Below are 25,984 nucleotides of genomic sequence, written 5' to 3'. Positions count from 1 at the left end.
TGAGCAATTTTACCCAAATCTCCGAATCCAATTTACAGGTTTTTGTACATCTGATATCTGCAAAAAATATCCTGTCCACATGCAATGATCTGTCTGCACAGATGTGATGATCACAGGCAGATTGTTGTTTGTGGATTGTTCATTTCGTATCTTGAAGTTCTTCATGCCAGACAAATGCATACTGGTCTACTGCACTGCTTAACAGCAATGAAAAGTTTCCAAATCTCTCTACAGCTTTGATAAAGCTCGGTGAAAGGATTTTATCTGTGCTGTCATAATTGTCCGTTTTTACGTAATCCTCTTCTTCTTGAGATAACAGGTTGTAATGGGAAGCATTATAATAAGTGGTTCTCTGCTGTCGTGCATAGCATCATGATCATGTAGATGTCTTCATTGGTATGGCTCCCCATTTACATCTTCATCAAAAGTTCTCTCTCTTTGCTAATATAGTTCTGCCTACACAAGCCACTTGCATTTCCTATCATTGCAGTGTAGGTCCTTGACACACTGTTAAAAGGCTAACTTAGCTGTAGATAGGCATGATAAATTACAGTTCAGCAATAAAAACTTCAGTGGGCTAATTTATTAATCATAGACTGATCAGATTTAATCATTGACTTGGTGCAGTTTTTTTTTAAGATTATTTGGATTTGCTCAATACCCTGATAACAGCTCTCCCATCTCTACATACATACACACCTTAACAAAGCAGTTACTAACTTTACCTCCCTAAGAATTCCACTAAAATTACACAATATTGCTGTTAGACATCATCCACTGAGTTTTGCTTACACTCATTCATCACAATTCAGTATCAATGGAAAAAAATTACAGAAAGTGTTCTCATTATAATATTAATATGCCGTTGCAGAACTGTTGTCCAGAAGTGATATACATTATTTGAAAAATTACTGTGCTTGTAATGCACATCACAATTTTTTGCAAAAAATGAAAATTAAAAAAAAAAAGAAGTGATCCATTAATAAATAATATGTGGGGCACCACAATAGTATGTCACTTAAATGTCCATTCACTTTGACTTCCACACCTGGTCTTCGTGCAGTATAAACAAGCCAATGTGTAGTGTAGCAATGTGGGCCTCTTGCCTACGTCCAGGTAATTTGTTAGAACTACAGGTATGAAACTTTGTTAGGTAATAGAGGAAAGTAAACTCATGATTAATTAAATCACTTTTCAAATTAAATTTATACAAATGCTTGCTCTTACACAGAGTTTGTTTAGTTGACTGCAAATGGCATCCGTGAGTACTTCAGTGCAACATAGTGTGACTCTTTGGAACTATGTGCAATATTACCAATGTTTTTGGTACAAGGAACAGACAATAATTACAAATATTTATGGACTTTTTCAAGGCATGTAGGACAATAACATTACATTTGCAATACAAATCTATAACTCACTTCACTGAACCCTAATAGTAATTTTTGATCAAATATATATTATGCAAACTTGCTATTGATATAGCACTGTCGGTGAACATGAACTGGAGAGATTTGTGAATTACCATGAAAGTAAATCAGCTGTCAGTAGGGGACCTAATGGAAACACTACAAACCAGAAAATAGCCAACAGATGTCACAGTATAACTATCACAGTATAACTATCACTACCATGTCTCATCTCTTTTTCTATTGTATTATTAGCTCTTATAGCATTTAAATCTGTGGACTTACATTTTATAAACATAGCCTGATTTGCAGCTGAGATGGAGAGAGAATATCTGCAATATTCCAGCCAATCTGGTACTTTAGATGGGTGAAAACTGGTGAACTGATCTGTATTGCTAAATTACTAACATAGTGAATGTGCACGTGATAAATAAGTAGATTTATTCATCTCATAACATACAACATCAAATCATTTTTGATTTGATGTATTGGAGACATATCAGGATTTTTGCATTATTTTATATACATTTCTGAGATACTGCTACACAGTTAGATACTACAGAATTCAGTATACAAAAGTAAGCATAAAATTTCCTTGTTCAAACTGTAAAATTGTCCTCAAAGGATTCTTCAATAGAATAATAACATTTTTCCACTAGACAGGTATAGACTAATATTTTCAGTGAATCTAACTCCATGTTAAATATATTACTGCCTTCTATTTTATTGTAAATTTTTAATCTCACATACTCTGGTAAAGGATGGCAGCCAAAAACAGTTGCAGGATAGAATTTTTTTTTTTTTTTTTTTTTAATAAAAAAATTCTATCCTGCAACTGTTTTTGGCTGCCATCCTTTATTGTGAAGAATTTTAACAGTTGCTGCTGCAGCCATGTTTAAAATCTTGAAACGTACTCTGGTGTTTGGGTGTAGAGTTTTAAATGGTGTTTCGGGACTTCAAAATTTTCTCTGTAGTGAGTGCTGTAGTTGTGGTCAAAACGGAGAGTTAACTGTATGTTGATTATTTTATATGAGAACAACAGTACCTCATATATGTAAAGGGAAACAGGAGACACTATTTTTAGATTTTTTAACAGTGGTTGACATGATGCCCATTGTTTGTAAACAAACATGTTTGTAATTTTTTTGTAATATGTTCTCCAGAACATCCTGCATACTGATTAACTGACTCAGAGCAAGAGTGATAGACTGTCTTTTTGATTTCTGCTTGTGCCACCTGACAAAATATACACTTCAAAAGCTAGGCTGTTAAGTTTGTTTGCTAAGCATTCTACGTGCACCTTCCAGTTTAAATTTGTATTGGTATTTTGGCCTATGCACTACACATGGTTTGCTTCTGTGACATCCTGATCATTGCATGTTACCTTTATTTCTCTTTGTTCTAACAATTTGGCTTCAAATTGCATCATTTTTGGTTTTACTTACAAGTTTCACTCCATTTTGATGGAAACAAGATTAAAGTTTCTCTAAAGAATGTATGACACTTTCCGGAATTCTTTCAGACACCTCATTTTCATTTACACTGGGATGACAAAAGTCATGGGATAGTGATATGCACTTGTACAAATGGCATTAGTATTGTGTACATAAGGTATAAAAGGGTGCTGCGGTGGTGGATCTATCATGTGTGCTCAGGTGTTTCAAGTAAAAAGGTTTCCGACTAGATTATGGCCGTACGACGGGAATGAACAAACTTTGAACGTGGAAAGGTAGTTAGAGATAGGTGCATGGAACATTCCATTTCAAAAATAATTAGGGAATTCAATATTTCATGATTCACAGTGTCAAGAGTGTTCCAAATATACCACATTTCAGGCATTACTTCTCACACGGTCAATGCAGTGGCTGACAGCCTTCCCTTAAAACCAAGAGCAGCGGTGTTTGTGTAGAGTTGTCAGTGCTAACAGACAACCAGCACTGTGTGCCGTGTGAAATAACCACAGAAACCATAGTGGAACATGTGACGAACATATCCATTAGGGCAATGCAATGAAATTGGCTGTTAATGGGCAGATGACTGATGCAAGTGCCTGCATGACATCACCTGCAGCAACACTCCTCAGCTTTTGATCATAGCGGTCGGACCCTAGACATCCAGAAACCTGTGGCCTGGTCAGATGAGTCCCAGTTTCAGTTAGTAAGAGCTAATAGTATTTGAGTGTGGTGCAGACCCCACAGAGCCATGGAGCATAGTTGTCAACAAGGCACTGTGCAAGCTGGTAGTGGCTCCATAATGGTGTGGGCTGTGTTTACATGGAATGGACTGGGTCCTCTGGATGTTGGGCTGCTTGGAGACTATTTATGGCCATTCATAGACTTAATGTTCTCAAACAACAGTGGAATTTTTATGGATGACAATGTTCTATGTCACTGGGCCACAATTAGTAATGAGTGGTTTCAAGAACATTCAGCAGGGGACAGGAAAGGACACCAGGTGCACTCAGTGTGTATGTTTGGGGGCCCCATTCAACATGTTGAAGAGGCTATTCTGGCAGGCATTGAGGGGACAGGATGCAACCAGCTACAGATTGTGGTGCATGATGGAACAAATGATGCCTGTTGTCTGGGCTCCTAGATCATAGTTGAGTTATTCCAGTGACTGTCAGAGAAGATTGAGGCCAGCTTTGTGCATGGAGTTTCAACAAAGCTCACAAATTGCAGCATTGTCCCCAGAACTGATCGTGGCCTTTATTCTGAGTCGAATGGAAGGACTGAACCAGAGACTTCGAAGATTCTGTGACAATCTAGGCTGCTACTTCCCGGAATTGCCCAATAGGCGTGAGAGCTGTAGGTTCCCCGAAATAGGTCAGGTGTGCACTACACTACTCAACTAGCAGACAGTGTGTTGGGTGCACACAAGAGTTTTTTAGATTAGGCAACTCTCCACTCAATCCAGATAATGATAGCTGTAGGAAAAGCGAAAGAAATGCCTTCCACAGGTGAGAGTATTAAAATCCTAATGGCATACTGCTAAAGCATTCACAACAAAGTGCCAGAGCTTGAAGCGCTCATGAAAAACCATGATGCTCACATAATACTAGTTACAGAAAGCTGGTTGAAACCTGAAATTGATAATAGTGAGATTTTTGGGGAGAATTTAAGTGTACATTGAAAGGAGAGGCAAATGGGAAATGGAGGTGGTGTATTTGTCACAGTAGACAAGAAACTCAAATCCACTGAAGTAGAAATTGAAGCTGCATGAGAGATTGTTTGGCCAAGATTCAGTACAAGGGGTGGGCATAAACTGATAGTTGGATTCTTCTATTGCCCACCAGACTCATCTCCTGATGTAACCGAAAACTTTAGAGAAAGTCTCAGTTCACTTGTACCTAAGTTCTTCAATCATACTTTAATCATTAGTGGAGACCAAAATCATCCAGCAATTACTGGGGAAAATTACAGTTTTGTTAGTGTGGGCATGATAAGATATCCTCTGAAACTTCTCGGAAAACTATCTATAATAGATAGTTAGGAACCCCGCTCATATATTGGATCTAATGGCAACAAACAGATCTGATCTTTTTGAGGATGTCAACATCAAAACTGGTATCAGTGACCATGACATGGTTGTGGCAACAATGATTACCAAAGTACAAAGGACAACTAAGCCAATCAGAAAGATATATATGTTCAGTAACCTAGATAAGAAATAAATAGTGTCAAATCTCAATAAGGAACTTGAAACTTTCAGCACAGGACAGGAGCATGTAGAGGAACTCTGGCTCAGGTTTAAAAGAATAGTTGACCGTGCACTGGATAGTTATGTACCCAGTGGAACACTTCATAATGGTTGGGAATCTCCACGGTACACAGTCACTGTAAAGAAACTTCTAAAGACAGAGATTATTGTGTAAAAGGTATAAAACAAAACTTACTGCTATAGATAGAGAGATGCTGAATGAAATGCATATGGCTGTCAAGAGAGCAATGCGTGATGCCTTCAATGACTGTTGTAGCAGAATATTGTCAAGTATTTTTTCACAGAACCCAAAGAAATTCTGCTTGCATGTAAAGCCTGTTAGTGGCACCAAAGTTAGTGCCCAGTCCCTGGCGAATGAGACAGGATCTGAAATTGAGGTAGAAAAGCAAAAGCTGAAATGTTCAACTCAATTTTCAAATGTTCCTTTGCAAAGGAAAACCCAGGAAAAGTGTCCTAATTTAATCCTGGCACCACTGAAAAGATGACTGAAATAAGTATTAGTGTCAGTGGTGTTGAGAAACAGCTGAAACTGTTAAAATTGAATCAAGTGTTAGGCCCTGATGGAATCCCTGTCAGATTCTATACTGAGTTTTCGGCTGAGGTAGCCCCTCTTCTAACTATAATCTGTCATAGATCCCTCAAAAAAAAAAAAAAAAAAAAAAAAAAAAAATCTACGCCAGTTTTTGGAAAAAGGCACAGGTCTTACTGCCTACAAGAAGAGTAGTAGAAGTGACTCACAAAACTACTGTCCAATATCATTGACATTGATTTGTTGCAGAATTCTAGAACATATTCTGAGCTCAAACATAATGAAGTGTCTTGAACAGAATGACCATCTCAATGCCAACCAGCATACAATACAATACAATTCGCATTTTTCTCACATGACGAACTGAAAGCTTTGGATCAAGGCAACCAGGTAGATGCAGTATTTCTTGATTTCCGAAAAGCATTTGACTCAGTACCACACCTACACTTATTGCCAAAAGTACAATCATATGGGGTATCAAGTGAAATTTGTGACTGGATTGGGGACTTTTTGGTAGGAGGACACACATGTTATCTTGGATGGGGAGTCATTGTCAGATGTAGAGGTAACTTAGTGTGTGCCCCAGGGAAGTGTGTTAGTACCCTTGTTCATGTTGTATGTTATTAACCTTGCAGACAGTATTAACAGTGAAATCAGGTTTTTTGCAGACGATGCAGTTATCTGTAATGAAGCACTATCTTAATGAAACTCTGTAAATGTTCAGTCAGATCTTGATTAAATTTAAAAGTGGCACAAAGACTGGCAACTTGCTTTAAATGTTCAGAAATGTAAAGTTTTGTGCTTCACAAAACAAAAAATTTAATATCCTCTGACTATAATGTCAGTGAGTCACTGTTTGAATCAGCCAACTCTCACAAAAACTGGGGTGTAACACTTTGTAGGGATATGAAATGGAATGATCACTTAGATTCGGTTGTGGGTAAGGCATATGGTAGACTTTGATTTATTGGAAGAATACTGGGGAAGTGCAATCAGTCTACAAAGGAGATCACACGTGTGACCATTTCTAAAATATTGTTCAAATGTATGGTACCCATACCACGTACCAAATAGGACTAACGGGGCATATTGAACACATACAGAGAAGGGCAGCATGAATAGTCACAGGTTTGTTTAATCCATGGAAGAATGTCACAGAGATGCTGAAGGAACTTTACTGGAACACTCTTGATGATAGACGTAAACTAGCCTGTGAAAGTCTCTTAACAAAGTTTCAAGAACCAGCTTTAAATGGTTACTCTAGGAATATACTACAATCTCCTATGTATTGCTCACATAGGGATCATGAGGATAAGATTAGAATAATTACTGCATGCACAGAGGCATTCAATCAGTCATTCTACCTGCGCTCCATACATGAATGGAACAAGAAGAAACCCTAATAACTGGTACAGTCGGACGTACCCTCTGCCATGCACCTTGCGGTGTTTTGCAGAGTATAGATGTAGAGGAGCAGCATGGCCCAGTATTTCTGCAGTGGACTTCAGATGACTTGTTGAGTCCATGCCACACTGCGTTGCTGCACTTCTTTAGGCAAAAGGATGTCCAACATGATATTAGGAGGTATCCCATGACTTTTATCACCTCAGTGTAGAACTGATGTATCATCAGCAAATAAAACTGAATCAGCATTAGTAACAAATAGTAGGTTGTTTATGTACATAACTAACAGGTAGGGGATCAATATCGAACCATGCGGGTCTCCTTGACCAATTGTTTTCCAGTTTGAGGAGTAATTTTGAATATATAATTACTCTTTGTTTCCTATCTGTTAAGTAAGAGGTGAACTATTGTAAAGTAGTGCCTCTGATTTTGTGTGTATGGTATTTGAGTCGAAGTAAGGAATGGTTCATTAAATCGAAAGCTTTTGTCAGATCACCGAATATTCCTGTGGCCTTGCTATCTTTATGTATTGAGGAGTGTATCTTTTGAATAAACTAATTGATTGCATTTACAGTGCTTTTCCCTTGTTTGAATCCAAATGGTTTAAAAAAAAATTCATTTACACTAAGAAATTTTTGAATTTGTTGAGCTGCAATATTTTCAAACACTTTAGAAAGTACTGGTAGAAGAGAAATAGGTTGGTAATTCCCATATCTTCTGTCGATCCATTTTGGAATTGTGGTTTTATCTCAGCATATATTAACACATTTGGAAAACATCCCTGCTCAAAAGATTGGTTTATGATAACTGACAGTGTTTGTCAGATGATATTATACATTACTCGAATCTAAGCCACACCTGAAAAATGAGACTTGAAATCAAGGAAAAAAAAAATTCCCGAATCTAAGCCGCACCTGAAATTTGAGACTCGAAATTCAAGGGGAAAGTAAAGTTTTAGGCCGCACCTCCAAGTCGAAACAAAGTTGGTCCATTGTAATATGAGAAACAATTTAGGTCGAATGAATGACGATACAGCTACAGTAGTTTGGTTCGAGTTGTAAACTTAGCAGTTAAGCTTTACCAGGTAGCCATTGCTATGCGTCAGGCGATCCGTCCTTTATTTATACGGGTACCCTTCCTTTTTCACGTGCTTCGTCTGGTTTGAATCGATTGCCTATTTTGCTTCGATCTGATAAGTGCCGTTTTCTTTGTTATAGGTGTTTACGTCACTCTAAGCTGAAAATTCATTACTGTACTGTCATGCATTGTTTGTCGCATTCTGAAGTGCGTGTTTACGGCCTGTCGCCGCTCGCGGCATATCTTGCTTTTGCGCGCGCTACCATCACTTAAAAAAAAAAAAAAAAAAAGGAGGAATCGTTTCATTAGCGAAACAATGGCAAGAGACTTATTTGTTGTTACTCACACTGCTGCTTTCTTTGATAATGATCAACAAGAACCAAATAATAGACTGCGTATGATAGAACATGTTCTGAACAAGAGTTAGGCGAAAATTTTTGTCTGTTTGAAAATCTTTGCGGCCACTTCTTTAGTACATCAAATTCTGCACAGAAATTAGAGTCATCTTAGATTTAAAAATCTAGTCAGTTGCCGTGCTTCATTTCTGACAGTATCACTATTAGGCATAAGAATAATACGAATATAAACATGACACGGCAGACATGATTTAAATGCGATAGCAGCAAACACGAAAGAGTATATGGCAAAATGTTTATATTCATATTACTCTTATGGTGAAGAGAATATTGCATGTGATTCACATTTCATCAGGTTCCTATTAGCAACCATCTCTTCTCAGAGGTAGGAAAAAATTCAGAACGTAGAGTTGGCCATATTGACAAACATCCCAAACAGTCTTGCCAGTCGGATTTTCGTAGTACATTGAAATTCTGCTACATTCGAAGATGATCAATACGGAATTTGTATTTACTACATTGGATAATGTATGAAAATGCAGTGGTCGAAACTCGGGGTGGAGAAAAAAAGCTCGTCTTCCACCTTTTTTTTTTAAATTTATTTACTGATGCAGAGGTTTTTGCGCCAGTATTTATCTTTGTGCCTACAAAGCATGCCTGTGTAGCGCTACATATATTCGACGGCAAAAAGCATGCCTGTGTAGCGCTACATATATTTGACGGCAGAAGTTAGTTGTGGCGTCACCTACCAACATTTTTCAGAACTTCCGTTTGCTTTGCACTCGATTCTAAGACGCAGGCGGTTTTTTGGGTTACAAAAACCGGAAAAAAGTGTGGCTTAGATTCGAGTAAATACGGTACAGATGTGGGTATTTCATCCCACCCTGATGAGGCTTTGTTTTTTAAAGACAAAATTTAATTTTCCACATCCCTTTGGGTGGTTTTTTAAAGATGTGTTTGGATTGTTTTCCAAGCTACATTTAAGAATCAGTTTGACATCTGAGCAGCGTTTACTGCAGTGTCATTTTCAAATCTAATGTTCGAAATCTCACTTTTAACTTTGGGTCCTAATTCTGACCAAACAACTGACCACATTGCTTTTGACATGTTACTGTGTTGGAGGATGAAAGTATTGTAGGCCATATTTTTAGCTGCAGCTATGAATTTCCTGCAACTTTATAGCATTTAGACACACATAACAGAATCTGGATTACTGTTAGATTTTAACCCATTGTGGAGTTTCCTTTTGCTGGCACTAGAAATTTTTATTCTTAGGATAATCCACTTAAGTTTACTGCTTACTTTCTTTTGACAAGATCTAGAGATCCCAGTTACAGGTTGCCTATGTAATGGCCTCCAGGGGCAACAAATATTTGATTTTCAGTTTTTCATGTAATTATTCGCCAAACTTAAAAATTTAAAATGCTGTCATAATCTGCTCATTGAGAAGTATACTCCTATGTTAAAGGTTTGACATGATAAGACAAGTACTGCAGTTAGAGTCTTGAGGCAGTGTAACTCACTGTGAGCAAAAACCTGACTATATTCATCCAGTATTTGAGAATGAGAGCACTTGGTAACTTCCAACAAACTTCAGACCTTTATGATACTTTTTCTCACTGACACCTCATGCAAAATGGTGAAAGGAAAAAAAATTATCCCACATTACATTTTCACTGTTCGTGCAGGTAAACTGCTACATCAGACATAACATTTTAATTTACTAGATTAGATTAGATGTACTTTTCGTTCCAATTGGTCCATAGCAAGGAGATCCACTGGGATGTGGAACATGTCAGAAAACAAGAATACACAATAAATATTTACAAAATAAAATATGATGTGCAGTTCAGGAGATATGATGTCATAAACATTGAGATGTGTGAAAAACTATCTTTTACACAATTTAGCCAGACTATACCATCCAGTGTATCGTAATGTGAGTACATAATGACTTCCACAAACTTTAAACATAATTTCAAACCTTTTCTAGACATTTTCTCACTTATATGCTGAACACCAAATATTTAACACATTAACTCATTTGTTAAGTAATCACAACTTCAAAGCTGTTTCATACAAGGAAGTTTGATTCTTTAAGGAACTGGAGTTTACTGGTGTTGACTAACTGTCATAAAATGCTTTCAGTGTTGTCAAAACTGACTTGCAGTTCTCCATCTTTGACACTAGAAGCAGTAAGGTATGGAGTAAAATGGCTGTCAGCTTTGTGTGAGTAAGATTTGTGTTTTTTATTTCTCAAGTTTGTATCAGTTGGTTAATAAGTTCATTGTTTTGGACTGCAGAGATAAGATTAGACTAATTGCAGGGTGCACAGAGGCATTTAAGCAGTCATTCTTCCCATGCTCCATACCTCATTGGAACAGGCAGGGACCATAACATGTGGTACAATGATAAATACCCTCTGCCATGCACTTCACAGTGGTTTGCAGATTATTTGTGTAGATGTAGAGTAACAGATCTTTTTATACTGATAGTAGTGACCCAACCCAGGTTTGCATGAGTATCACTAAACATCTACGGCAGGAACAACTTGTCTTGTGTAGCGGTAACTTTGTTTATGGGCCACTGCATAAAATTATGATTCAGATTCAGAGAACATCATAAGGTGACTGAATTCATCACATTCATATTTAAGTAGCACATGAAAGGAAAGTTCTCAGGAGACATCAATGTCATCTGTTCCATATTTCATTAGAGTGACATCTTGTGGCAATGATGGGACCTGCGGGCTACTGCACTGCCCTGTCTGTCCACCTACAGCTCCAGTTCAGTGCAAGTTACAGCCCTGACACCATTGCTAGTGATACATTTCCTATGAGACCTTTTGCCACATTTCACTACACACCTCTTAAACAACAACTTTACACAAAAAAGCTGTTTTTATCAGCTTAATATCTGATACGTCCCACATCACAAAATCATTGAGGAAGTCAACAGTAACATGTACCAGCCTTCTGGCAGCAGTACTTTGCACTGGCGTGATGCTGCAGCTGGATGAATCAAGGCATCTTATATACTCCAGAATCCAGAACAGTGGTACTTCCTGAGGCAAATGGTAGATCCTATAAAAATCCAACATGTGCCCTCTGCATTTGATTGCATGTTGCATTTAGAGAAGAAAACTGTGCTGACAATGGCAAGGGTGCTCTGTGGGCTCAGAGACAGCCATAAAGCTGCCCAACTGCAGTGCCAAGTTGGCACAAGCTACCGCTACTGGGAAGCACAGCCTGTGCAGATTTCAAGTTCTGCCATTCACTGCTAGATGACAATAGCATAGTTTTTGCAGCAGCAGGAGACTTTAATCATCATAGCTCAACAAATGTGCATGAAATATTTGGAAATGTATACACAAACCTCTCTCATGGATCAGTTTACCTATTAATGAGAACCATGTCAAAATCTGTGTAGTTCTTGAGCTTAGGCCGGACTTACAGACAGAAACCGTAGGAGGACTTCAATCTATACAAGGGCGAACTTAAAGGTAATGCCTCTGAATTTTTTATTTAAAAATCCTTTAAACCTTTTTAAATGAAACAGACATTATTGACATTCTACATCTTTATTGTGCATGCCTGCATGTTTATTTCTCAATGTAGTCAACCTGGCAATGAACACATTTCTCCCAAAGAGAGAACAATTTGTTGATACCATCACTGTAGGGTGTTTGACGTTGTTATAGCTTGCACTGCTTCATCACTGTCAAAATGAAGTCCTTGAAGGTTTTCCTTAAGTTTTGGAAACAGATAAAAATCAGATGGGGCCAGGTCAGGACAGTATGGAGTATGATTTTGGACAGTGAACCCAAGGCATCGGATTGTTGCAGATTTGCTGTGCGTGTGTATGGTCAGGCACTGATATGCTGAACGAGAGGGTGCTCCATGTGTGCACAAACTCTTCAGATTCAAAACCTGATTACAGCTCACTGTTTCTCATGCACTGACATAGTTACGTTACACACTGCAGTGTTACACTCCACAGTTTTGAGCTCTCTATTGGCAGATGGCTGCAACTATGTAGGCATGAAGAATAAAGATGTAGAGTGTTAATAAAGTTTGTGTTATTTAAAAAAGCTTTTGCAATCTTTAACAATGTGTAGAAAGTCAGTCTGACCCAAGAAGCCTGAGACAGCGCTCACATGTATGTGAGGTATGTTTGCTTGTGTGAATGCTTGTATGTCTTTCTTTACTGATGAAGGCTTTGGCCAAAAGCTTCATGTGTAAGTCTTTTTGTTGTGCCTGTCTGCAGCCCAACGTTTCATTTTAATGGTGAGTAGCAATATATCTTTTCCACAATTGTTGAAATTTCAACCTGACTCTCCCTCCTCAAAAATGTTCCATTAGATATTCATACAGTGACTCACTACACGCACATCCTTTCTGATTGCATGGTCGCTGCCTATCCTTTATATACACTGTAGTTTCCCATTTGTCTGCTTGAAGGAATAAATGGATGCATCAAAACATTATGTCCACCTGTTTAGCAATGTGTTCATTTACCTATGAAACATGATACAGCAGCAATTCTGCATAATGTAATGAAACAGCCTTAAATTTTGTATGGGAGTAAATGATACATAATCTTTAGTGAATTACTCAATACATTATATCTGTTTTTACTATGTCATCATATATTTACAGTTGTGCTTATTCCTTTCACATTTATTATTCATTATCTAACACTATTTAGAATAATTGATATGCTAGAAACTACAATCATAGTTATACTATTTCATTTGCAGGATTGTGATAATTTGAAATTTTGTGTATACACATTCCCCTTCTATTAAAACAATGATATCTAATCCAGGAAGATAATAATTCACTAATGTAATACAGTTTTTCTATGAAATAAACAAAAGTATTGAATACAAAGTTCTAGAAAAACATTACATCGTGTCATGTGTAATTTTTCAAATTGTGAATCGTTTATTGGATAATAATCTTTAACAATGTTTACAAAATAGTTGGTTGTAAAAAAATATGTAACTTTAGCATTTAAACCTCAGTTAATGGCAGTAATCATAATGATTAAGCACTTTAGTAACAATTTGCATATTTTGAAAGAAATTGTTCAAAACCAATACTTTATAAAAGAAGACGTTTTGGCTCAAATTTTCCCTTCAGGATTGTAAAACTTACTATCACACCAAAGTTTTTGTGAATATGTAATTTCTCATTATAACTTTACAAAATTATTTATACTAATAATGAACTTGTCATCATGGATTGTCACTTTTTTTATATAAGGACCCATGTTAGACCTAAATAGTTAGTTACTATTGTTGATTTGTTGTCGTAAGCGGTGGATGTAAGAAGTTGCAGTTTGAAAAAAAGTATCAGAATACTTGTGTTGGATTTTTATTTCAAAAAGTAAAATTAGGAGATTTGCTAAAGAATGCAGCATAATCCAAAAAGTACTGAACCTAGGACATCTGCAGCAAACAAATAAGCTCAGCAATCATTGTCACCCTCTGATCTTTTGAAATAAGTATTCTTAATAAAAGTCTTGTTTCCTGCTTGCAAAACACATGTCCAAAAGAACAGACACAATTTTGATCCAGCAGCCACTATTAATCAATACCAAAGGAATTACAGACATTGGCTGCAAGTAAGCACTAATTTAAATCAATGGGGAAACCTAAAAATTTGTACCGAATTGGGATTCGAACGCAGGTCTCTTGCTTATTGGGCAGATGCTCTTGACCACTAAGCCATCTAGACACAGTGGTCATTGCAACTGCCTGGACTACCCTAGCACACCTCCCATCAGACCCCAATTCTCAACTTATCCACACACTACTAATGTAGTGCTCCTTGCCTATTTTGAGAATTGTGTCCATTGTTGTGGACATGTCTGAAAGAACAGACACCACATTTATATAATTAAGCTGAGGATGGCCGGTGATCTCTTCAGTCTGGATGCACATCTCGGTGAACCCTTACAGGAATTGGCAAAATGCCGCAAGTAATGAGGATGATGGGCAAGGGGCACTACATCAGCAGTGTGTGTGGATAAGTTGGGAATTTGGATCTGATGGGAGGCTTGCTAAGGTAGTCTATGCAGTTGTGATTGTGATGACCACTGTGTTCGGATGGCTTAGTGGTCAGAGCATCTGCCTAGTAAGCAGGAGACCTAGGTTCGAATCCCTGTCCGGCACATTTTCAACTTCGCCTACTGGTTTAAATTAGTGCCCACTTGCAGCCGGGTCTCAAATTCCTTTGGTCTTAATTCATAGTGGCTGCTGGGTCAAAATGGCGTCTGTTCTTTCACACTTGTCTGAAATAACAGACACCACACAAATGAGACATTTTGCAAGTCATGAAAGTAGAGCAGGAAACGAAACTTTTATTAAGAATACTTATCTTGAAGGATCAGAGTATGTGACTGCTGTTGGGAAAGATGTCAAGTGTGAAGGAATGCAGATCGTTCGCAATAGTGTTTACATAGTCCAAAGCTCCGTGGTGTCTTTGATTACTACCATAGGTCCCATGGAAACCCAAGTGAATGTGCCCCCCATATCATAATACTTACACCATTGACTTGCAACCATAGCACAGTGGATATTTCGAGCATCTGTTTGCCTGGATGACATCATATCCAGACATGACCATTGGCTTGGGTGAAGCAAGAAACATGACTCATCTAACCATGTGACCTGCTTCCATTGATCTCAGTCCAATATCAGTGATCCTCTGGTCACTGCAATCTTAACTGTTGATAGGGGTTGTCTGCTGCAGACCTCGACATTCAGCAGTGTGCACTGAACAGTGTTCTCTGAAACACTTGTGCCTGCACCATAATTGTATTCTGTCATCAGATGTGCTACAGACATTGACTATCACGCTTTAAAGGACAAGCAAGACTCTGACCTCTGTGTTCAGTCATGAGCTGTGGTTGTCCAGCACCTTGCTGTGTACTCATTGGTTCACTATCCTTCAACCACTCTTCATTGATGTTCATGACAGCAGCACACAAACAGCTGACCAACTTCACTGTTTCCTAGATGCTCGTTCCTAGCTGTTGGGCCGTAACATTGTGCCTTTTGTCAAAGTTGTGATCTGCATCATCACTAGAATGATTTATCATTCATGTCTGTTCTGGTTACATACTTTCCTTGTCATGTTATGTGACTGCAGTACTACCAGATGTTATTCAGTTCCACATTTGTGGGAGCGGCCATAATATTTTGACTCATCAGTGTCTATATTTATGGAAAGTTCTGTTGGAACAGTAACAACTCACCAAACAGTAGAGGTGCTGAGCCATTTAAAGATACATAAACTAGGATGGGACATGTGCTAGCTGTCAGACAAACACTTTTTCAGAGCTGGGGGATGTGTGTATGTGTATGTCTGCTCCTTAAAATGAGATAGAATTCATCCATAATGAAGAAACATTGTGTTCAGGAAGATGAAAAGAGGTTAGCATTTTCTGTCACAGAAGTTGTTCATACACTGTTTCAGTAATGTGCATTGCACTCTAAAAGTATGTTGTGAAATGAGGTTTTATTTTTGCAGATTCTACCCCTAATTTGTGTTGTTTAAGTAGTGCTTTATTGTGTAATGTATATTATTTAAGAGGTAAGTTCTATCATCCTTCTTAAAAGTATTGGATCCAGTTATCATTTTCATTTCAGTGGGCAATTTTTTTTTACAATTTTTAATTCTGTAATAAAAAATACTGTTTTGAGATTTATGTTTAATTTTTAATGTAACATTTAACTGAATTTGGGTCCTTGTTCTATGACCATAACTAGAGTTGTAATTAATAAAGTTTTTCTTAAGGTGCATTGTTAGAGGTTCTCAGATGGCACAGCTATAATTCCCAACTCTTTAAGCAGATTTTTACAATGAAGCCAATTATTAGCTTTTAGTTATTATTCTTTTTTCTGTAGTTCAGATATAGTGGTGAAATTTCACACACTTGATTCCCAAAATCATATTACCAACTAGGGACTGTAAGTACTTGCTGTTACATGCTGATAATCATAACGAAATTATATCAGAATCCATTAGAGACACAGCAAATATCAAAACATAAAATTAAACAGACTTTCAGAGAAAATGTCACTCCATGGAAAAAATAAGAGTGGTCTAGAATTAATTGAATTAAACACTTTAATTCAAAAATATTGGCGAGATAATATCAGCATGTACATGACATTAAAATTTTTGTAAAAAAGAGAACCAAGAACTAGTGAAGTACCAAAGAAAACAAAATTAAAATAGGGGTCATGCCCCATAGTCAAGTTATTTGAATAGTGATACATTGTCAGAAATAGTGGACAAAATTCTTTAAAATGCAGAAAAAAGAAAAGCAACTCAGGTAGACTGAATAATAATGACATTGTGGAGGACCACTCAGCTGCGCAAATGTAAGCTAAAATTATGGATTTAAGCCAGCACTGAGATCCACAACTGCCTTACTGCAGTGATTTAACCATCAGTAACTTTCATCCTCCCAGAAGAATGGGTTGCAAGATCAGTGTTTTCAAATCGATAGAAGAGCTCTTCATTTCCAGGGCATCACAGAACTGATCCTGTTGCAATATAGATAAACTTGTTTACTCAAAAACTGTTATAGTCAGCTCTCTTCTTGCTACATTTCATATATTATTTTAGATATAAGAATGTTTGACTACATCAGTTTGATGATTTTTTTAATCTTTGTTTTTGTGAGAATTTAACTGCTATGATTACAGATTTATAAGTTCACGCTGAAAATATATATTATAGGAATTCAACATTTCATTGTTTGTAATGTATTACAGGTTCCACTCAAACTGGGGCGATGATTACTTCTCCTTCTGGTGTGCTGGTATCCTGTACATTTCCTTGAACAGCCAGTATTACTATGATCCTTCTGGTGTCCCTGAAGAAGCCGAGGCACAAGAAGTGTGGCTTGACAAAGTTTTATCTGGTGTGAAGCGAGGCAGAGCTGTTGTCTTCATGCACATTCCACCATTTATAAACAGTCCTGATGAAACAGACATTGGGTACTTCTCACTTGCACCAGAACCACGCAAGAAGCTTCTGGATAAACTTATGTCTGCAGGTTAGTAATGCAAAATTAAACCGTCACATTTTATAGTATAGTCACTAGGCACCAATGACTCTGTTAATGAGCACAAGTTAGTCATGTTGCCAGCTTACGTGCATGCCACAGTCTCGAGTTAGAAATGCGTCAAGAGGAGTTTGATTATCAGGGCAGGTATTGATGATGAGATATGATTAATTATCATAAAAACTAGTTTTATTATAACTTTTGAATGCACAACTTTGCAGACAAGATATCAATCAATAGCCATTGAGGAGAGCTTGGCACACATGCTTTATTGAGATTATTATAATCTGTCTGCTAAGAGAACAAAATTATAAAATGTACTAATTAATCACTTTACAAATAATTAACATAAAACACAGTTCATGGAACAGCAATTTTTAGTATTAAGTTGATTTTTCACTCTGTGAAATATTATGTCTTAAAATGATTGGTGAGGAATGAGAGTGTTTAATGTTAATTACTGTAAGTAATGTCGTTATTTGAATATGACAAAAGTTAGTTAGTTAGTTTCTTGTTACATTGATCATTTGAATGATAAAACTTAATGATGTGGAACTTTCTGGATGGGATGAGAAGGCAAAACTGATTGTTGGAGATTGCACCAGACAAGATTTGAAAACCTGAGAGCATAAAGGTGAAATGTAGGGATATATGCATGACAGAGATTACTGTAGTTCAATTCTTTTATCTTGGCGGTTTGCGCATGCCTGCCCAGACACGGGAGATTGCTGCATTGCCAGTTGCATACGTCAAGCAAACTTACATTTAGAGGGGAGCGCGCAGTTTATGAAGTAAAGCCACCACGGCCGCATTAACCCTTTCGCTGCTACAGAGACGTGCTCCCCGCATTCCGTGCTGTGCGCGATTTTGTCATCATTGCACTGCTCGCCTCTGCAGACACTGGTGTTCCGACTGCTTTGACACACTTATCATTCGATTTCACAAAAACTATTTGGCCCAAAAATTTGATTTTTACACATCTTCTTGACTGATACCTTCCCCCCATAAATGACTTAATTTTGTTTCGATGTTCAACGCAGTTATTGTGCAGCATTAAATGTAGTAAACCACTGCACGAAATTTTGAAGATTTTGCAGAGGTAAAAGTCCATAGCGTATACTTTCCGTATGGTTGATTTCAGATGCCACTAGAAATTTCAAAAAATTCATAAGGTAAGACACTTCGATATTGTTTTTAAATAAAGAAAGTATTAAGCACAGAACAAGGTTTGAACTCGGAACCTTTCGCTTAGCAGCCAAATGCATTAACCATTACACTAACGCAGCTCATAATTCAATATAGCTCCTGGAGGACCTTAAACTGGGACACAAAATACCGACAAACACTGTTGGTATGACTGTGAATTACTCACGTTTCGTCGAAGTACAATAGGAAATAACAATTACCGCTGTTCTTTATTGCGAAAAAGCGGTTAGTGAGGATGATACAAACACCTTTCCTTGCTATCGCCTGAATTGGGAGGCTTATTGCTTGTTTGGTTTAATTAATTAATAGAATATGAAGCAATTGGTATAAGTAATGTTTTTCCAAACTTTCTATAAAAGAAATTCTGCTATCAAGGCATTGATTTCATTCAGTTGCTTTATTTATGACTGAACGTTTCTAAAACTGAAGACACTCGTCCCTGCCCTGTACTGCAGTCGAGCTCTGGCAACAGCGTTCTCTGTTCATTGGCTGACTGTGTTTTGTGACGTCAGATGTGCAGAATGAACCTAAACTTGGCCGCCGTCATAAATGACGCGCACTTTAACAAAACATTGTACATGAGTTAATATGAGTGGAAAGCTATTCTGCATTGTATGTGGTAGAGGAGGGGGGGGGAGTGGGAAAAAAATAGATAGGTCAGTAAATAAAAGATATAGAAAACGAAACAGGAATGGGGAAAGGAATAGTTACTGAGAAGAAATGCTGAGACCTAAGAAATTAACATAATTAAGACCAAGGACATGTTGTAACACCTGTTCCCACATGTGGAGTTCTGGGGAATGAATCTGGTGGCATGTGTGCTGGAACAGGCAGTAAGGTCATGTAACACACACACACACACACACACACACACACACAAACTATTCATCAGTTACACTGACAGACGGTAAGTTTGTTTTGTTTTTAAATGTTAAAAACTGTAATAAATAGCAAGTGCAGTATTGTTTCAAACCTTGTTGGTGAAGAAACTGTTGAGGAAATTAATAACAATGAGTTGTCTACAAATCATTTATTAAATATGAAAAAAATCATTTGAACTCTTTCTGTCAGCAGAGTTAATTTGGAATTGGAATGGCTGATTATGTCGAGTGCAGGGTACATATTTGTGTGGTCCCTGTTGATCCCGTCAGTAGATGAGTTTATATTAGGTATGGCTTTCAGCTCAATAGGAAAGGGCGTGCTAATAGCAGAAAATTGAAGGGGGGATGCACTGTCAGGAGTGATAAAATACTCATGGTTACAAGTGTCAGAGCAGTGCCTTTTTTAGAGAAGGGAGGACAGAAAGAAGTCAAGTTTTAAGAGAGGTTAGGATTGAAATTAACCCTGAGTTAGTGAAAGAAACCCAACAACATCATTCTGGCTTATTTCACTATCTCAAATGGGTGAAAGTTAAAAATTTTCAGCAATCACTGGAAATTTTATTTCCACCCAATTTTACCTCAGCCATTCTGAAATGCCAGCTTTCTTTATTACATCAAAATATTGGAGGATTAAACTAAAATTAATGAACTACTTATATGCATTGATTAATTAGTCATCAAAGCCAGTTGATATAATCTGCCTCTCTAAACATCATATGAATACTGGTGTAGATGTGTAAGTGTTGCAGGATTTAGGATAGCATCTCACATTTGTAGAGCAGAAATGGAGAAAGGAGCAGTTCCCATATTCATTAGGAAGTGTCATAAATTTAAGAACATGGACATTCATAAGTTTTCCTAGAACAGCACGTGGAAGCATGTGCAATGGAAGCAGAATTTTGTAATAAATCCTTCATATTAAGAAATGTATAATGAGCACCTGCAGGGAAGTTTAATCTGTTCATAATTCATCTTGAAGTTCCACTGGCCTATTTAACGGCAAAAAAACAAGGAAATAGTGGTTGCTGGTGACTTTAATGTAGATTCTCTTAACAATTCCTCCAATAAGAATTTATTACAGTAAGTAATATTATCATTGAACTTAATTCCTGCTGTAAACTTTCCAACTAGAGTAACTCACTGCTCACAAAGAGCCTGTCGGAATGTTAGCATCTCTGGCCAGAGAAAACTACTTGCGGTCTTATCTCTGATGGTTGGTGGTAGCAGTGCAGTTCACTCTATGACTTGAGTGTGTTATGTCCTGTATTCTGATATGTATCAGGTTCCTATAAAATAAAGTGTGTTGTGTTCTCCATACCTCTGTGTCGTCTATCATTAGCTATCACTGTGTACCGGAGTTCCATATTGGTGACCCCATACTTTGAAAGAATGCTAAAATAGTGCAAATTTGTGCCACCACAATGTGGCTATCACATCCGCATTGTATTATGCTGACCGCAAATTTGGTCAAACTCTTGCATCTGTCACTATTGACTGTCATGAACAGTGCTCTGTAAGTTGCCCAAGTGATTAAAAGTGACAGTGATACTTCTCAAGTTGCAGCCTAGTCACACATCGTAGGGGCACAACGATACAATGCAATTGACAATCTACATATTGACTTTGTTATGGACTCTACCAGTGTAACATCTACCTCTGCATTCTGTCAACATTTTCACGCTTTGGACTATGATCCATGCCAACTGCATCGTGGCCATTATCGCACGCATCAGACACATGTCCACCTGATAGATATACCGTCTCATCCTCACCATGTGGCAGGCTATATATCCTCCAGTCCGTGGAGCCTGCTGCATTACCAACCACTGCCCACACGCAGTTCTCTCCATATTCCAACCACATCACTGAGTTGAACAGTCGACTGCTTAATGGCTCACACTACTGCCATTCCAAATGGACAACCCACACCTGTGGTTTGCGATTGTCGAAAGTATGTTCACCTCCAATGCCATCGTCACGGACAGCACAAAGTACGTCACTCAACTCAGCCAGCTTGGCACCCACACTGACATTTTCTACGACATCATCCTGGCACCGCCACCTACAGACAATAATGGGACTGCCAGAACAATGCTCTTACGAGGCCTTTCCCAGACTCCTGAAGAGCAACTACACCAGGTACTTTACAGTGAACATTTACAGGATGGGGCCCCGTCTGAATTATGGTGGCATCTTCGCAGCAAAATAGACCTGTACGTCATGCCTGACAAAGTGCTGTGGACGATCTGGGTTGTTAAGTTCCCATCCCAGGTGCAGTTGACTTTACTTGCCACTAGTGACCAGTCTCCCGATGCCCGCGTTTTCCTGACTGACTGCATTCTCGCCATTTCTCGACATAAGCACAGCATCAACAAATCTCCCAACAATGGTATCGATACGCACGCTGCATTGCAATGTGCGCAACCTTCTGCAGACACCAAGCACTCCTGGCCCCTCTGATGCTGATGTCACAGCTGCTACCAACACCTGCGTTTACAAAAAACTCTGCCCCAGCTGTCACTTCCAGTACATTGGCAGACATGCACACACAGTCTCACCCCTGTCGTTGTCAACCTTGTGACTACCCGAACTCCCCTCATAGACCACAAGAGGTGCCTCAAGCTGTGAACAATGTGTAAGACATCTCAACATACATGAAGTCCCACCTGGCTGCTGGCTTCCAACGTTGCTCTAAACAACTGTCTGTACATCCTTGAGCACATCAGCAGACTACGTTTCCTGATCGACACCGGATCGCAGGTCAGCACAGCACCTCACACACCTGCCTTACTTACATCTGAAGACTCGTTCCTTCGCTTGACAGCTGCTAATGGTTCTCCTATTGCTGTTAGGGGTTTCCAGATGCAGACTTTAGACCTCAACTTTGCTACACCCATCATGTGGTAATTCATTGTCACTCATGTTACGGAGCCAGTCCGAGGTTCTGATTTCCTGTGGGCCTTTCACCTTGTGCATATGGATGTGCAAGAGAAGCTCACTCGCCTCTGACAGGACAGTGTGGCCCTGTGCAGCTGCATCTGAACAGCACAGGCAGAAATTGCAGAGGCTCACTCCACCTTCAAACGCCTTCATTCCTCGCGTATCGCCTATGCTAGCAGGTCTGCACCTCTCACCCGATACCTCAAGTCACCTGACACAGCTGACCCCACCTCACTGTTTGCTTAGGTGGGTGCTGAGCCAGCACCTGCACCCAGTGTTGCCTCCTACTGTGCCATGTCAAACCTCCACAGCTCGTCGACTGCTCTGTGCATGGGCACGCACCGGCCACGCCTGAGCAGTCCAGCTCCAGTCTGCAGCTGCCATCTGTTGCCACTGCCTCCTGGGCCGAGCCAGTGCCTGCTTGCGGCACTGCTTGCCGTGCCATGTCCAAAATTGCGCAGCTCGCTGACTGTGTCACACGTCTGCAGAATACCACCTTGCTCGGGCAACCTGGTTGCAGCCTAAAGCTGACATTTGATGTCATTTCTGCTGCTTGGGACACTGACCTACACACAGCCCACACTGACAAACTCTCAACCAGTGGCTCCACCCTATGTGATCTTTTATCTTGTCAGCCAGCAACAATGACATGGCGCACCGCATTAATGCTACACCCTGCCCGCCGGTCACTTGGCACCCCCAAAATCTACCCCCTGACCACCTCCACATGCCAAAGTCAGCAGCGGATGGGTTTGGTTACCAGCTGACGTCATTCACCCATCAGATAGCAGCTGGGGCTCACGCATCTGTCTCCTCCCTAAGGAGGATGGCTCAGCCAGACTTTGCAGTGACTATAGTGCCTCGAATGCTCACACAATCATGGAAAATTACCCAGTTTGTAATATCCACGACTTCACAGACTATCTTGCTGGCTGTGTAATTGTTTGTAAGAAGACATATCTGCAGATACCGATGTACAAAGATGACATTCACAAGACTGCCATAACCACACTTTTTGGATTGTTTGAGTTCCTTTTTATGCCTTGTGGACTAAAAAATGCTCCACAAACATGGCCGCACTTTACAGACAGTCTGTTTTTAAATTTTCTTTTTGTTATGTGTATTGGATGATGTCCTTATTTTTTCACCAGACATGGACTCGCACTCTGCCCACCTCGAATGAGTTCTTGTCACTCATGAAACCAATGATGTAGTGTACTACAGTGAGAAATGTCAACCTTCTTGGGCCACATCATTAACTCCTCTGGCATCTGCCCAACTCCAAGTGGATTGAGGTGATTTGTAACCTACTGCCCCATGTGATTACTGTGAACTCCGCCATTTCCTGAGAACAGTCAGTTTCTATCACTGTCATTTGCCCCACACCACTGCCCTGCAGGAACCCTTAACAAAGCCCCTCAAAGGCAACAATACAGCCAGTCACAGGAAGCTCACTTAGACCACAGACATGCAGAGCACCTTTCAAGTGACAGGGACAATCTGGTTCAGGCAGCCACGTTAGCTCGCGTGATTCCAGAAGTTCTCCTGTCCATCACCTCTGATGCTAGTGATTTAGAAATTGGAGCAAACCTTCAGCAACAGGTCGACGGCTGCAATCGACTCTTGCACTACTTCTCCTGTAAACTGACCGCGACACAGCGCACCTGGTCAGTTAACGAGTGGGAGCTATTGGCCGATTTTGAGGCTGTGTGATAATTTAGAGAAGATGTTGAAGGTAGTCCCTTTGTCATTTACATGGACTACAGACTCCTAGCCAACACCATCTGTAGCCCACCCAAGAATGCCTCCACCATCAACATCACCTGGAATACATCTTGCAGTTCACTACAGACATCTGTCACATGAAAGGCACAGACACTGTTGTTGCTTAATACTTGTCACAAATCAGTGCCATCTTGGTCACGCCAACTCGCACCGTCTCTGCAGGACGACCTTCAGCTACAGGATCTCTTAAATTATGCCTTCTCCACCCTCATCATTGAGCCAAAGTTTATCCTTAGTTCAGCTCACCCTGTCCTCTGTGACATGTTCCAGGGTGCATATGCCCGCTTGTCCCAAACAGTTTCACAGAATTATTTTTGATCTATTTCACAACCTCACCCGCCCCAGTGTCAAACCTACTACTTACCTTTTGACTGAGCGATACGTTTAGCCCCATGTTAAGCAAGACTACAAGTTGTAGGTGAGAGCCTACACAGCGTGCCTGCAATGTGAAACCCAGCCGGTGCACCCAGCCCCTACTAGGCACCTTCCAGATACCGAAGGGACACTTCCAGTACATTCGTGTGGTTGCTCCCCTTCCCCCATCTGGCAGCTACCTCCTCTCCATTGTTAACTGGGTAATACGCTGGGTAGATGCTAGCCCCATCCAAGACATCACCACTGAAGCAGTTGCCAGAGCTCTCATGTCTATCATGCACTTCAGCTGCCCTGCCTCCGTAACCATGGACTAAGGTAGGCACTTTGAGTCCTCACTGTTTGCTGAACTCTGTAAACTATGTGGCATTACCCATTACAGAACAACTGCCTAAAACCCTCAAGCTAATGGGCTTTTTGAGACGTGGCATCAGGCCATAAAGTCTACTCTTATGTGTTGTGGGAGTGAGTACTTCCATGGGTTCTGCTGGGTGACAGCACAGTGCATAAACAAGACCTCAAAGCCTCTGTAGCTGAGATTTTATACGGTGAGAGACTATCTCTCCACAGTGACCTTGTCTCTTCTGACCGCCCCACCTCACTTCCCACCATGGTTGACAGCGTCTGGTGTCACATTGCTAACCTTCATGCGCCCCTGCTCCCCCCCCCCCCCCCCCCCCCTCCATCCATGTTGTTGTTGTGGTCTTCAGTCCTGAGACTGGTTTGATGCAGCTCTCCATGCTACTCTATCCTGTGCAAGCTTCTTCATCTCCCAGTACCTACTGCAACCTACATCCTTCTGAATCTGCTTAGTGTATTCATCTCTTGGTCTCCCCCTATGATTTTTACCCTCCATGCTGCCCTCCAATACTAAATTGGTGATCCCTTGATGCCTCAGAACATGTCCTGCCAACCGATCCCTTCTTCTGGTCAAGTTGTGCCACAAACTCCTCTTCTCCCCAATCCTATTCAGTACCTCCTCATTAGTTATGTGATCTACCCATCTAATCTTCAGCATTCTTCTGTAGCACCACATTTCGAAAGCTTCTATTCTCTTCTTGTCCAAACTATTTACCGTCCATGTTTCACTTCCATACATGGCTACACTCCATACAAATACTTTCAGAAATGACTTCCTGACACTGAAATCTATATTCGATGTTAACAAATTTCTCTTCTTCAGAAACGCTTTCCTTGCCATTGCCAGTCTACATTTTATAT

The 25,984-nt window shown here is 39.6% G+C and overlaps 1 protein-coding gene and 1 non-coding gene across 3 annotated transcripts in view; both read left to right on the top strand.

The window, feature by feature from the left end:
- The window catches only part of LOC124802648 (serine/threonine-protein phosphatase CPPED1-like), a 143,056-nt gene that overhangs the window by 89,984 nt on the left and 27,088 nt on the right, over positions 1-25,984 (top strand). For both annotated transcript variants that reach the window (XM_047263552.1, XM_047263551.1), the window contains one exon: positions 17,287-17,570. In XM_047263552.1, the coding sequence (XP_047119508.1) occupies positions 17,287-17,570 (284 nt within the window). The remainder of the gene's footprint in view (positions 1-17,286; positions 17,571-25,984) is intronic.
- Positions 14,602-14,674, top strand: Trnat-agu. Its single transcript has one exon. It is a non-coding gene; the product is annotated as a tRNA-Thr (tRNA).

The sequence above is a fragment of the Schistocerca piceifrons genome, chromosome 6 (genome assembly GCF_021461385.2).
Source record: "Schistocerca piceifrons isolate TAMUIC-IGC-003096 chromosome 6, iqSchPice1.1, whole genome shotgun sequence".
Taxonomy (NCBI): domain Eukaryota; kingdom Metazoa; phylum Arthropoda; class Insecta; order Orthoptera; family Acrididae; genus Schistocerca; species Schistocerca piceifrons.
This window is presented reverse-complemented; position numbering and strand designations above follow the sequence as displayed.